A 14,128-nucleotide genomic window follows, 5' to 3' on the forward strand; every position below is an offset into this window, starting at 1 on the left:
TCATACTAAATTACTTGTCATTAGTGTTTATTTAGTGCAATGCTAATTTAACTGCAGTTTTTAGGAGACAGAACCTCTGAAGCCTAGGATATGAACCATGAAAGCAACATGACAGAAAAACTGATACCAAAAGGTGAACAGAAAAAAACTCTATGTTCTTTTTCTCTCAAATAAGGACTTTCTAGATTATTTTAGTTATGCTGCTGTATGAAAAAGCCCTAAGCTTCCAAAGCCTAAACTACTTCAAACTGTTTCTTGCCTGTAGCAACAGAATCCATTTTCATGAGTTGTAATCTACTACTAAGATAGATGCTGCAGGATGCAGCTTGTGCCAGGGTTGGATATACAATCAGATGTGATTCAGCTGGGTGATAATGTGAGCCACATCATCAGACGAAATGTAGTTACTGAATTCAACGTGCCTAGTGTACTGCAAATGCAGTCACAGTCCATAGTCATTAAGTCTGAACCAATGGAAAGAAACATAAGCTGGTTGACAGGAAGAACACTGTTAAAGGACAGCAGCCTGATTGCTTAGAGGCCCCAGTTCTTCCAGACAGCACAGAGTGGAATCAGATGCCTCGGAATAAGAGCCAGATGAACAAGAAGGCTGAACAGAAAGGAGAACAATATTAAGAGAAACAAGACTTAAATTCTTAGGTGTTTAGCCATCTTCCTCCAGTCCCAAACAACAATTAGTCCACTCATTTTAGAGACGTAAATTCCTTGTGAAAGTCTTTCTACCCTTTTGGAAAAGGTTCCCCTTCAATTCTTGAAGTTTGATGGGGAAGAATTGTGACTGATGTCTCCTTAACCATACTATATTAGAGGTATGAGCCAAAATACTGAATACAGGTTACTGAAAAGTGGGCAACATTGTTAAATCCTTCACTGAAAGCTAACAACTACAAAAAGATGAAAGATACTTTGCATCACAAGGTCCACACACACTTATAAAAGAACTACTAGTCCCATAGTTGTTTCCAAATTGTATCTGAGTATTACCTAAAAATAGTTTTAAAAAAACGCGCAAAAATAACAGAAAAACATCACTACAACCTTGAGAACAGAAGCCCAAACGACAGAAGACCTATTCCCATGTAAATATTCTTCATACAATGTTTGCTTTGCACTTCCTACTACTGCCCAGCCAGATTTTATAAGTTTGAGCAGGAATTGAAACTAAACTAGTGAAAATCCTCATTATTCTTCAGGAAGTTGAGGTTTTAATGAGCAAGAAGGGTAAAGTGGTTCTAAGCATATACACAGCAACAATTCCTGATGCACAAAATGCTTAAAAACAAGCAAAGCTACATCACCTCTAAAATGAGGCAGCAGCTGAACAAGCCTAAGCACCACAGTTTCAAATGCAGGTGCCTAAACCCTATTTCAGGCCTATCTTAGACATCCACACCTTTTATTGATCCAGAAAGTCTGTATGCAAATTATTAGGCAAAAATTATAGTAAAAGAGAAGAATGCTAGATAAATTTTGGCTCCAGCCCTGGCTAAGTAACAAAATTATGAATAATAACCACAGTTAGCTCAAAAATTGACCATTTAAAAAGATCATAAACATAAACCTAGCATAAATGTATAATTACTAGAAAGCTCTATGTAAACAACCAAGTATTGATGCTTTCGATTTTAATTTCTAGTTATACTACAGTGGGTTTTTTTTTTCTTTTGATTTTTGTTGTTAAAAAAAACTTTACTATAACTATGGTGGCATTAGTGCACTATGCACTGCCTAGTACAATTGATTTACCAAGTTCCTACATTCAACTCTTCACAGATATTTAATGCCTGTAATCACGTCTTAAATGTCTAAAGAGTTTCTGGAAAGTGTACAAAGCTTCTGTCTTTGTGCTATTTCAGCACTGGACTCCGCACTTTGCCAAACCACAAAACAATTCGATGATCCAAAGGATTCCATTTCTCTTTTGGAGCACAAATAAACAAAATTCATAATTAGGACCACAATGCATCAAAGCTTGCAACTTTCTTTTAACTATACTAAAACAAAAAAAAAAAATTGTAGAAATATATTACATTGTAGTATTTTCCTTTCCTCAATAAACAGAACCCCTAAAAAAAACCCAACAGCCTTCAAAACTCTGTCTCTGCTTTCATAAATTTTTTTCTTCAAATGATTCCTAGCTCATACAGAGTATTAAACGCTACTTAAAAATCCAGACAGTGCATTAAAAAAAACAAGATTATGGGATATTTTATGAACAACCATCAGAAAAATGGTTTCAGAAAAAAAATATGAGAACTCTAAGGAAAAAACAAGTCTTTGAAAAACACTAATTATCCATCCCACTGTCAGCTTATAAAGCTGCCAGAACATCTCAGTGAAAATTTTCTAGCGTGTTAATTACTTGAAAGGGCTACTCCAATGCTGCAGACTACTGCCTACTCTGTCTTTTCCATGAGGGGGCTTAAAACAGAAGCATAAATTATAAATACTGTCTATGTTTGAATGACAAAAATTTCAAGATATATTGTCAACCAAAAAAAAGACTTAGATTCATAAGCTATACATCTGGAGGCTGCTGTATAAGGTGCAAGTCACATCTTGCAATAAAAAACTTGCATAAAAGATTGCATATAAAAAGTGGCAATTTACTTCCCTCTTAACAGCTTAACGCATGCTTGTGCCATGCATCGGATAACAAATCAAGCTATGATGGTCTGCTGGTTCACAACCAAAAATTATTTATTACAAAACAATTTATAATCAAGTTATATCCAAGTTTGCTTTGGTCCCCACCAATCTATTGTTCCTTCACCACCTCTTTTTTTCTCTACCAGCTTTGTGATGCAGTCAGATATGTGTATCCATTCATATGAATTTCTATCCCAAAGAACTTTTGGTACTCTGCAGTAGAAATAAGAATCCAAAAAGCTATTTTTAAACCCTAAGATAACACCACTGTGTTAAGAGCAGGCTTTTCACAGACAGGGGTGCAGGGGAATAAAATGGTTAAATCAAGTTGGGAGATATGTCAGTGGTCTGACTTGTAATACAAGAAGAAATACCAAGAGTCTGAAATTACAGCATCAAAAAACAAGGAAGACACTAACATAAGTCTGGCAAAAAGAATCACTTATGATGATACAGAAGCAGTTTCTGTTACATGTCCTGATACAAGAATAGTTTCTTTCATATTAAGTTTATTCTGCACCACCCTAAGAATAGGTGTAGGAGAAATGATTTTTAAAAATCCTCATGTGTATAATTTTGCATTTGCCACTATACAGTATTTGAAAATACTTATGACAGACAATAACAATACCAAAACTGTTAGCCAACATGAAAAAAAAAAAAAGAAAATCTTTGCCCTTGGTTGTATCTTGCAGTTATCCTAGTGGAAGTGATTCTATGATTCTAAGCGTTAGTTATCAGTACTAATTATTTACTGAAGTTATACCAATGAGCTGACTGGCATATGTTCACTGCATGGACGTTTTACTGAGCAAACCTATGTCAGAACTGCATGCTTTAACTACCACATGTTCAGGCTTTTTGAATCTGAAAGTGGTCTCATCAATGATTTCTAAGACACGTGATTTTGCTCAAGCGGAACATGAATGAAGGAGCCAGTGGAAGACACGATGGGAGGGAAGAGCGCGGTGCAAAGGAGCTATTAGGATGTATGTGGGAACAGTTATGTGGTGATGTAGGGAGGATGAGTCTGCTACATCACGGAGCGCAGCTACCTGGTCTCATTTGCACTGCTGAGAGGTTTGGGCTGGGCTGAGTCGCTCCCGATGGGAGCGGGGCGACTCATAGCAACACTGCCGTGGCTCCGCGCATCACAAGGGACGCTCCGCGTGCTGTGGCAAGAAGAAAAACTTCAGGAAACAGTTAAAAAGAAAAATGTATGGAGTTCAGAGTTTGTTTTAGAAACAAAATATTGAAGTGTGTATAATGATGCCTAATTTCAGATGTTTTTCAATTGCACAACAATTTTTATGTGGAATAGCTCTGGGTCTCAAAAGCTTTGTGGCTGCTAATGCATACAGTAATAATAATCCTCAAAATAAAAATCTTCAAATCTTTAGAATACTACTAGTTTCTGCAAAGCTAAGTGGCTTCTGAAAGAAAAGTCAATTGTAGAGTTTCTCACTGTCATCATATTCTTGGAAAATAGGGCCCTCTGTGTAAAATTATGCACGGTGATGTTTATTTCAAAAAAATTTTTAAGCTATTTTTGCAATAATTCTCATGTCAACACTTTCAAAGGCAAGAGAAAAGATCCACTGTTTTAAGCTTATTCACAGCAGGTTGGTAATGATGCAGAAATGCCACCATATCTCAGAATGCTACATTTTTAAGTTCCATGTATGTAAATTCCAGAAAGCACTGCCACAGGAACTTAGGCAGGCATTCAAAGTGTGGAAGGAAATAGAAGTGTTGTTAATGACCAGTTTTCACTGAATTAAAGCTTTTTACATTGAAACACTGGTTTCAGGAAAGATAAAGGGATGAGAATGACTTCAAAGTGAGAACCCATGCACCAACAGAAAGAGGGGTGGCCAAGCAGCAAGTAAAAGAAACTTGTATTGTCCGTAAAAGCACATCAATAAACTCTGGATCACTTACATGCTAATTTTTTCTATCTTCTTTGCCCTCAAAGGGAAAGAAAAGGCGTTCCACTTACTGATATTCAGCATAGCCAAGGCAAAATAAAACAGTTTAAAATGCTGTACTAATGCTCAATACCTGAAGCCTTCAGGCGTGGGGATGATGAGATGAGGATTTGGTGGATCACTATGGCACCGAGGCACTTTTACAGGACGGGGACTGTTTCGATGAACAGCTGCAAACATAAAAACAGATCATGTTTACTCAGATATCAGAAAATCTCTCTTAAGGGCCATATCAAGACACAAAATTTAAACAAATTCCTATTTATAGAGTTAAGTGTGAACTGGCACATATTTTCTTATTCTTTAATAAAAATACATATTATTCCAACTTTAAAGAAATCAATTTTATGTATTAAAGCTTTTCATATTTTTGTATTACTTAACTCATCCATAAATGAAAATTCCCCAGATAGTCAAAAACTAGCAATTAGAAAATGTGTACATACTTCATTAAAACTTCATTATTCCTACTTCACAAATTAATCTTATTGCAAAATAAATATTAACCAAATAATACTTAGCAAACCAAAGAGCAATATTATGTTCCTTTCCGTAAAAATTCAGCTTTCTCAGACAGCAATAGAAAGCAAATTAAGCTGTGGAAAAAACCCACATATGACAGTTTTACCCAAACTAATGTCACCCATGACAGTCTGCCCCAAGGAAGTGGTACAAATGGACAGGACAAAACCTAAATGGGTAATCACTGTCTTTATGCCTAATTCAATGCCTCCAGGAGCAGTCTGCACCATCTGCCCCCAACTCCTCCTTAAATACTAAGAAAGATACTGTGGCAGTCACATCTGAAGACAGCTGGTTGCCCACCAAGCTATGAGTCAGTACTTTCTGCCAGGCTAGGTTCCTCTCAGGGAGCTCCATTTCTGCCTTGTTTGCACTACTAGGGTAAGCAAAAGACAGCAGGTCCAGATGCTCATTGTCCCGCTGTAATTGGCATATACACTAGCAGGAGACCCAGAATGCAGCTCCTATCCCACCCAGGTAGACATCAGCTGCTTCACAAAGCAAAAAGACAGGATAAAACATCAGGAGATACATAGGTATGTGTCTAGAGGCAGCAGCGTAAACACAGCTGGATTCTCAGCTTCAGAAAAAGGAGTAAAGACCACAGTGGGTTTAAGTCCTTCCAAGTGGTATGCAAATATAACTAGGAAGTCTTATTTTTCTTCTGATCAGGAGGTAGGAATAGGTATCTGAAATATGTGCAGCCAGGATACAGTTTATGTTAAATTTCACACGTATTAAGGTTTCAGACTGCTGTTGAAGTCTGCACTTATCTGTGTCACCTCCTCTGCATGCCTCTGAGACAAAAGCTGTTGAGCAATTTAAGTTCTGTGATCTGCAGTGTCTGCAATAGCATTTAAAAGAGTTTCAATAATTTGGCATCATCATGCTGGTGATTCACCTAAGACAGGCCTCCCTCTCAACAGCACTACTGAAAGTGAATGCACAGGTTTTACATCATGTACAGAATCTGGCTAAATTTGATTTTAGACTATGCTTCTTTGACTGACTTTCACTGCAAAAGACTTTCTCACCAAAATGATATCAAAACAAGCTTTCCTGAAAAACTGGAAAACCTCCTCTGGGGGGCAGGTTACCCCTCCCTCATGTCTTCTATCATCAAGCCCACCCAAGACGTGGGCACCAGGAGAAAGATAAAAGAGATGACAAAGTATTTTGAAAACTAAATGAGTCAATTGGAGTTGAGAGGAGAAAGACAGAAACAGTGCTGAGAAAGAAATTAGCAAAAGGCACACAGAGCAGGCAAAACATTCTTTTCTCAAGATGCATCATCAAATATGCTGATTTCACTCTAATGATATCAACATTCGTATCTAAAAAATGTATTTTACATTATGCCATATTTTATAGCAGAGAACTATTTTGCATAGTTCCCATGTATAACTCATGTGTACTTGATAATATAAAATCCATTAGTAGCAAAAAAATCCACAGTGCCAAAGTGTAAATAACTGCAGTGCCACAATGAAACTTTGGGAGAGGGAGCTGTAACTGCCTTCTTAAAGTTAAAATCACTTCTTTACCCAAGCTTTAAACAACATAGCCCTTTCCCAAAAGATTTGCAGGACTTCACAGGAATGAGAAAATGAGAGGAGAGAATCTGTAAAGCCTTGAAATTTCTTGGGTAAAACTACCACATATTTACACTTTATCAAGGAATAATGGTTTCACATCAACAATCACAAATAAATTGAAAATATTTTTATTGGTATTTCTTGCATTTTAAAAGCACTTTACAACCAAAATTCTGTAACAGCAGCAGCAAAGCTCCAGAACTTCTGCCTTACCAAGGTACAAACCTGTAACAGGACTGTGAGGTTTTCCAATAACATGGCCAATGCACTCATTCATCAGAGCTTGTAAACTCTAGGAAAGACAAACATAAAAAGCTGCAACATTTTGTTACATGAAGGTTGATGGTGACAAAGCTCACAGTAACAAAATTACATTGTTCAAGTGTGTAATCTGTCAGATAAGCACCCCTATAGTCAACCTATTATATTAAACTTATGGATCCACATAAGCATGTTGACTTAACTGGTTTTTTTAAAAGCTAGAAGTCTTAGCTTTGTCTTGCCTTTTGTCCTTGTCAAAATTACATAACTGTAAGAACTGAACAGTGGCATATCATAAAGAACATTTCAAAACATAAAGGTATTGGAACCTAATGTTCATTGTTAATATAATTAAAATCACATTTCCTGAAAAAAGGTGTAACAACCTTCTCTGCTCTCCCCCTCCACAACCCAAGAAGAAACCTAGAAAAATTGAATGCAAATATGATGGCCTGAATCTCAAGATTAAATTCTGTTAAAACAAAAAATATTAGGCCCTGCACATTAAAAGAGATGCACTTTCCTTATCTACCCATGAAGCTATCAAAACGTTCATGAAAGGGATTTTAGAAGTTAAAATCATTGAACTGGGCCTTAGACAATCCGAGCCAAATTATTAGGTGTACTATTCAATAGGTATGTAATTCTGGACAAGCTGTGACAATTCTGGTTCAATTTACTTGTCAGAACACCAGAAATATAATGCATCTTCACAAAGCAGTAAAATTATGTCCTTCAGTAAAGCTGCTATGAAGGTCACTTCTATATGCCAGTCACTCAGTGTAGCCAAAATTTCTTCCAGAAATTAAAAAACTTAGCGAAGACCAGGAACTTCAAGGACTAAGAAAAAACAGAATTATAAAACTAAAGAAGCATTGAGCTTCAGACCAGCATATTTTACCAATGCAGACTGAGCTAGAATTTCATCTTGAAATGTAGAGCTCGAAATATAGACCATCATTCTTCCACTACAGGATGTAGTATCTGAGAGATCATGATTGACATTGCCATCTCTAGGTAAAATACTGTGACAGATTTATCAAAGTGGCTTCAAGTGATGATCTCAACTGAAATCCAGTTTAAGAAAGAAAAAAGTTCAAAAATGCAGTTAAGGTTTTGGGCTCCCCCCTTTTCTTTCCCCCTTACTTGTTCAAAGTCTGTTTCAGAAACTGTGTCAAAGCAGAAGAAATTGAGGGGCTACTTCCTAAAGCTAAAGTATCAGTGTATTCCAAACACCAGCTTAACTCTGTCATTAAGGCAGACAGCCCTTTCCCAGCAACACAAATGCAGGACTAATACATAATTTAATACAGAACTCCTGATAAAAATACATGTGAAAAAAAGACTAAATCATGTATTTTCTGGATTATGCAAGATTAATGTGGTTGACATTTCATAACACATCTTGAAATAAGTAAAAATCAAGAGGTGCTGACACTCACATTCTGCTCTTTTGTGGCAGCTGTGCTTTCACTTCTCTGTAGTATTGTACCAAGATGAGAGAAATATATTCTCAGAACAGAAAAAGGAGGAAAGCAGAGCAGGCAAAGAGCCAGCTTTAGTATACTAGCTTTTTCATACTACAAACAAAAGAAAGATGCTTTAAAATCTGTTTCATGTTGGAACTACTTGAAAATAAAAAAATCTGTAAATGGCAGGCATTCTGTATTCATATCCACAGATTAACTTTGGGTGTTAGTTAAGCCTCAGAAGCTTAGAAATTGATTTATCACAACTATGAATGTCTGTAGAAAGCTGCTGTCAACTTTCCAAGACACAAAGGGAGATGGCCTCCCAAGACAGTACCAGCAACTTGTCAGCAAACTGAAACCATCACTGCCAGTGGTCACAAATCTACTCTTCTCAGAATATAACAAACAGAAGACATAGCAGCATCAACAGTGATATACAACAGCAATTGTTACAGAACTGCATCTGTGTTCAGATGTTGTTTTATAAGAAGTATCCCTGCAATACATATACTGATAGCTTCACAAGCATTTATAAATAAACACCAGCAGAAAAACTTATCCATACCAAGAAGTCATCTTCTGGGAGAGCTGAAATAAATGCTGGCTCAATTGCTTGAAGAAAATCAAAACCTTGAGTTGCCCATCTACGTAAAAGAAAAAGACAGAAAATTAAATAGTCTTTGGCTAAAGCCATCATTTAGAGTTTCAACTACATCCAAGAACAACAAATAACTGATAATATTTTTTCCTCTCTAAAATATGATAAACTCCTCATCAAAAAAAAAAAAACAGACTAATATATAAAACATAAAAACGTTAGCCTTTATCCAGTTATATTGGGATAAAGACTGATTTTAGCAAGGACACTGTCAAATAAGGTGAGCAGGCCATGCTATGTATCTACACCCATATATATGCTATCAACTTAACCATCATTTTTTTCAGAGCAACAAGCCAAACCACTGTAATCCCTGCCTGAAGTTTCCTTTCTGAAACAAGACTGAAAGGATAGTAAAGATTTCATGACTATCTGATTAGTAATAACTGGGCATCAGTGGTTTCATGGCCTAGAATGGCAAAGTAAAGTAACTTGGCTGGAGTGACTTGTGTCTTCAGCTACCTGCTGTCTCCCACTGCCTCCCTCTTTGACCTACTTGAACTAGCAGCTGCCACCTACAAAATACAAATAGAATCACAAGATATCCTGAGTTGGAAGAGGTACACACAGATCATCAGAATTGAACTTCTGACTCCACAAAGGGCAATACAGAAGTTAAGAGCACAGTCCAAATGGTTCTTGAACACCAGCAGGCATGGGGCCACAACCATTTTTCTGGAGAGCTTTTTAGAGTGCTTGACCACCTCTCAGTGAAGAACTTTCCCCTAATATCCAATCAAAAACTCCTCAAATGCAGGTTTTATGCCATTTTTAAGCCATTTTCTCTTGTACAGTCACCAGAGAGAAGACATAAAGAAGTTGCAGATTGCAACTCATTTTCCCCTTCCTTTAGCTACGCAAACCTAGTGTCCTTAATTACTCCTCATTACATCTTGTCCTTTAGTCCTTTCACCATCTTCACTGACCTTCCTGCTGCAATATTTTTATGTCCTTCTTAGATTAGGAGCTTAAAAGTGCACAGAGTACTCGAGGTGAGGCTGCACCAGTGCTAAACACAGTGGTACAATCACTCTATTCAGCTGATCAGATCTGTTGTGCCTAAGGCACCCCAGGATATAGATGTTCCTTTTCACCACCTGGGCACATCACTGACTCAAGGCTTACAATGAGTAAGAATCCTGAGGTCCCTTTCTGAATGGCTGTCCTCCAATCTCTTAGTCTCTGATCTATATGGATACCCAGAGTTACAGCACACCAGGTACAAAATCAGGCACTTGCCCTTGTTAAATTTTACAAGGTTATTTGTAAAATTTAGGTTGGTTGGTTATTGTCCAGCCCTCATAATCTGTCAAATTCTCTCTGTACAATCTCTGTGCCCTTGAGGGAACTAATGTCTTCTCCTAATTTAGTATGGCAAACGTATTTAGTATGTACATGTACCTAGGTCACTGATAAAAACACTGAAAAAAACTGGCCCTAAAATTGAGCCCCAAGGAACACCCTAGTGACTGGCCACCAGCCAGACATCACTTAATTTACTCCAATTTTTTGAGCCCAACCCTTCACCTCTACCAAAAACTACCATGGCAGTAACAAGTTGTCTGTTACCTGGGTCGAGTGCCTCGGCCACTCTCACATTTTGTTAGCACATAATTCATCCATTTTCTGGCAAAGCTGATATATTTGTCTCCAATTTTCTGCCTGAATTCTCCAGACATCAGACGAACAACTTCTTTATGGTACTGAAAGAAACTAAAGATTACTTTTCACGTATTAATAAGAAGAACAATATCCACTGAAGTTATTTGCAAGCTAACAAAACTCTACAGTATGGTAACAGTTACATCCTATTCTTTTTTTTATAAAATGATTTTATAATTTTCACAAAATTATTTTATGCAAGCAGTTGCCTACTTATAGACAAAAAATTCATCAAGAAAATGATGAAATTATGATGATCTAAAATACGATACACTGAGAGGCAGTACTAAGCCACACTGAGTTTTTCTGTGTGCATCAGGCATGTGCTGATGTTTAACAGTATACACATCATTGAAGAAACATCCTACATAAACACTTGGTTCTGTAACCAGAGATTGAACTGCAAAGTAGTGTTTATTTTTAGTTATATATCAATAACATTAGAGGATAAAAAAGTTGTCAATGTGCATTTAAAAATCAAACAAATACCAGCTATTTCTTATAAGACTATGCTAAAAGTACATTAGGATATGACACAATCTTTAAAAAAATTTACAAAGCCCAGAGGAATCAAATAGCAAAACAGCTAAAACATCTGAACGCAACATTTTGAATGCCTGCACTCTAATGCAAGCACTCAAAAGCTCGTACTGCATCAAAGAACCATCACAAACTCTGAAGGAATGTCTCGTGTTACAGTATTATGCTATTCTAGGCTGAAAAATGGTGAGAAGGTAGTTAAACCAGAGGGTGCTGGAGTGACCATCCTTGGAAGTATTATAAAAGTAAGTAAATATGGCCTTTGTGATATGGTCTAGTGAGCATAGTGGTACTCAGTTGAAGTTTGGACTTGATTTTGGAGGTCTTTTCCAACCTTAATTATTTCAATATAATCTAAAATGCTGCCAAGCAGCAGAGCTTACAAGACTATACCTGAAATCATGAAGTTCTTAAAAGCTTTTCAGATTTCCAGACATTGCTAATTTAACAGATTTATCAGATAAATTTTTTGCTTTTCAATTATTCTCAAGTAAAATTTCTGAGGCGACACATTTTTTATGATGTTCTGCTAAAACTGGGAAGTCACAGTTCACTACAAATTACCAAATGTGAGGCCCATCTACATGAAGGACTGCAAGGAGGATCCAGAAAACAACAGACCTGTCAGTCTGAAGGTTATGGATCTACAGGACAACCAGGAGATTAGGCCCAGCCAGCATGGGCTTGTGAAAAGCACTTGACTGACCTGACCTCATTATATGAGAAGGTGAGACACTTAGCAGATCAGGGAAAGGTTGTGGATGTCATCTACCTGTATTTTAGTAAAGCTTTTGACATTGTTTTCCACAGTATTCTTCTGCAGAAGCTGGCTGCTCATGGTCTAGACAGAGGTTCACTGTTTGCTGTGTAAAAACTGGCCAGGCCTAAGGAGTGATGCTACACCTTGTTGGCAGCTGGTCACTTTTGGGGTTCCCCAGGACTCAGTTTTGGGGCCAGTCCTGTTTTATTTCTTTATCAATGATCCGGAGCAGGGGATCAAGGGCACCCTCAGTCAATTCACAGGCGACACCAAGCTGAGTGGGCGTGTTGATCTGCTGGAGTACAGGAAAGCCTTGCAGACAGGCTGGATTGCTGGACCAAAGGCAGTGGTGTGAGGTTCAACATGGCCAAATGCCAGGTCCTGCGCTTGGATCACAACAATCCCATGTAGCACTACAAGCTGGGGGAAGAGTGGCTGGAAAGTTGCCTGGGGTAAAAAGACTTGAGGGTGCTGGCTGACAACTGGCTGGACATGATCCAGTCTGTGCCCAGGGGGCCAAGAAGGCCAGTGGCATCCTGGCTTCTATCAGCAATAGTGTGGCTAGCAGGACTGGGGCAATAATGGCACTGGGCACTGCTGAGGTTGCACCTCAAATACTGTGTTGGGCCTTTCACTACAAGAAAGACACTGGGTATTGGAGCAAGTCCAGGGAAGCTCAACAAAGCTGGAGTTCAAGTCTTGTGAGGAGTGGCTCAGAGAGCTGGGGTTGTTTAGCCTGGAGAAAAGGAGGCTCAGGTGCAACCTTATTGTTTTCTACAACTATCTGAAAGGAGGTTATAGTGAGGTGGGTGTCAGTCTCTTCTCCCAAGTAAAAAGTGTTAGGACAAGAGAAAACAGCCTTAAATTGAGCCAGATGAGGTTTAGATTGCATATTAGGAACACGTTCTTCACTGGCAGAGTGGTCAGGCATGAGAACAGGCCACAGGAAGTGGCTGAGTCCCCATCCCTGAAGTTACTTAAAAGATGTGTAGATGTAGACATGGTTCAGTGGTGGACCTGGTGGTTAACAGTTGGGATTGATTATGCTAAAGGTCCTTTCCAACCTAAATAATTCAATAGTTCCATAAATTCTTTGTATTTCCACAGTTACTAGTTACCTTATTTGCACCAATGGAAAACCAGAAATTTCAATTGGTTTTTGTTTCCTTACCTCAAACCCAAAATTATAACCCTGAATCATGGCTTCCCGGTAGTATTGCTGCAAAGTGGCAGATTCAGATTCATCAACTTCAGCATCAAACTCAGATGTGAACATGTGATCAACTCTATCAATGGCACTGCTTATCTTACTGCATAACTGTAATGCATCATTCTGATTAACAAGAAAAAGGGTAGGGGGGTAGAAAATATTACTTAGTCTTGTCTGCTGTAGAATATAAGGCAAATATGAATCTAACAATTATAATATTTTAATAAAAGGTATAATAATGCCACAAAAATTCATTCAGTCTTGAAAAAACAAACATTTTCCAGCAGTTGCATGAAGCAAGTCCTGTAATTAACACAAGTATTATAATAAAGTTTACTTGCATGTGATTAACTTTAAAAACAAAGACAGCAAAAGGGTGAGTGGGGAACCAACAAAAAAACCACAAAACAAACAAAAACATCCAACCAAAACCAGACAGACAAGAAAGGAGAAAATGAGTTCTTTTATCTATAGTGTGACCAAGCTTTTGGTTCTATTTTCACCTTGGTGTCTGGACATATCCTCTATTGAATGCAGGGACTTGATACAGCCACTTAAAGCTTCAGAAACAAACAAACAAACCAAACTCATCAAAGAAAACACTCATCAAACAAAAGTAAAACAAACAAACAAAAACCCCCACATCACACACACAAAATCAGCAAAGAAAGATTTAAAAACCCAAACCAAATCCAAGAGAAAACAGACAGAGAGACTACCCACTTTTGCATTTTCAAATACAGGAAGAAAAGCTGCTTGTTGCAGATCACTGACTTTGACAGAACTTGGT

At 37.7% G+C, this 14,128-nt stretch overlaps 1 protein-coding gene across 14 annotated transcripts in view; it reads right to left on the minus strand.

Annotated features, from left to right (window-relative positions):
• Positions 1–14,128, minus strand: part of MAP3K4 (mitogen-activated protein kinase kinase kinase 4) — a 65,536-nt gene that overhangs the window by 17,480 nt on the left and 33,928 nt on the right. For 3 of the 14 annotated variants that reach the window (XR_012055137.1, XM_072927172.1, XM_072927168.1), the window contains 7 exons: positions 13,300–13,461; positions 10,736–10,869; positions 9,074–9,152; positions 8,479–8,616; positions 6,989–7,067; positions 4,732–4,828; positions 3,726–3,860 (listed from right to left, as the gene is read on the minus strand). Coding sequence is in view for 13 of the 14 variants with exons in the window: in XM_072927172.1 (XP_072783273.1) it covers positions 3,726–3,860; positions 4,732–4,828; positions 6,989–7,067; positions 8,479–8,616; positions 9,074–9,152; positions 10,736–10,869; positions 13,300–13,461 (824 nt within the window). In the remaining variant the exon portion in view is untranslated. The remainder of the gene's footprint in view (positions 1–3,725; positions 3,861–4,731; positions 4,829–6,988; positions 7,068–8,478; positions 8,617–9,073; positions 9,153–10,735; positions 10,870–13,299; positions 13,462–14,128) is intronic. The other 11 variants (XM_072927171.1, XM_072927169.1, XM_072927170.1 and 8 more) reach the window with 11 other exon arrangements.

This window comes from Taeniopygia guttata, chromosome 3, assembly GCF_048771995.1.
Source record: "Taeniopygia guttata chromosome 3, bTaeGut7.mat, whole genome shotgun sequence".
In the NCBI taxonomy this organism is placed as follows: Eukaryota; Metazoa; Chordata; class Aves; order Passeriformes; family Estrildidae; genus Taeniopygia; species Taeniopygia guttata.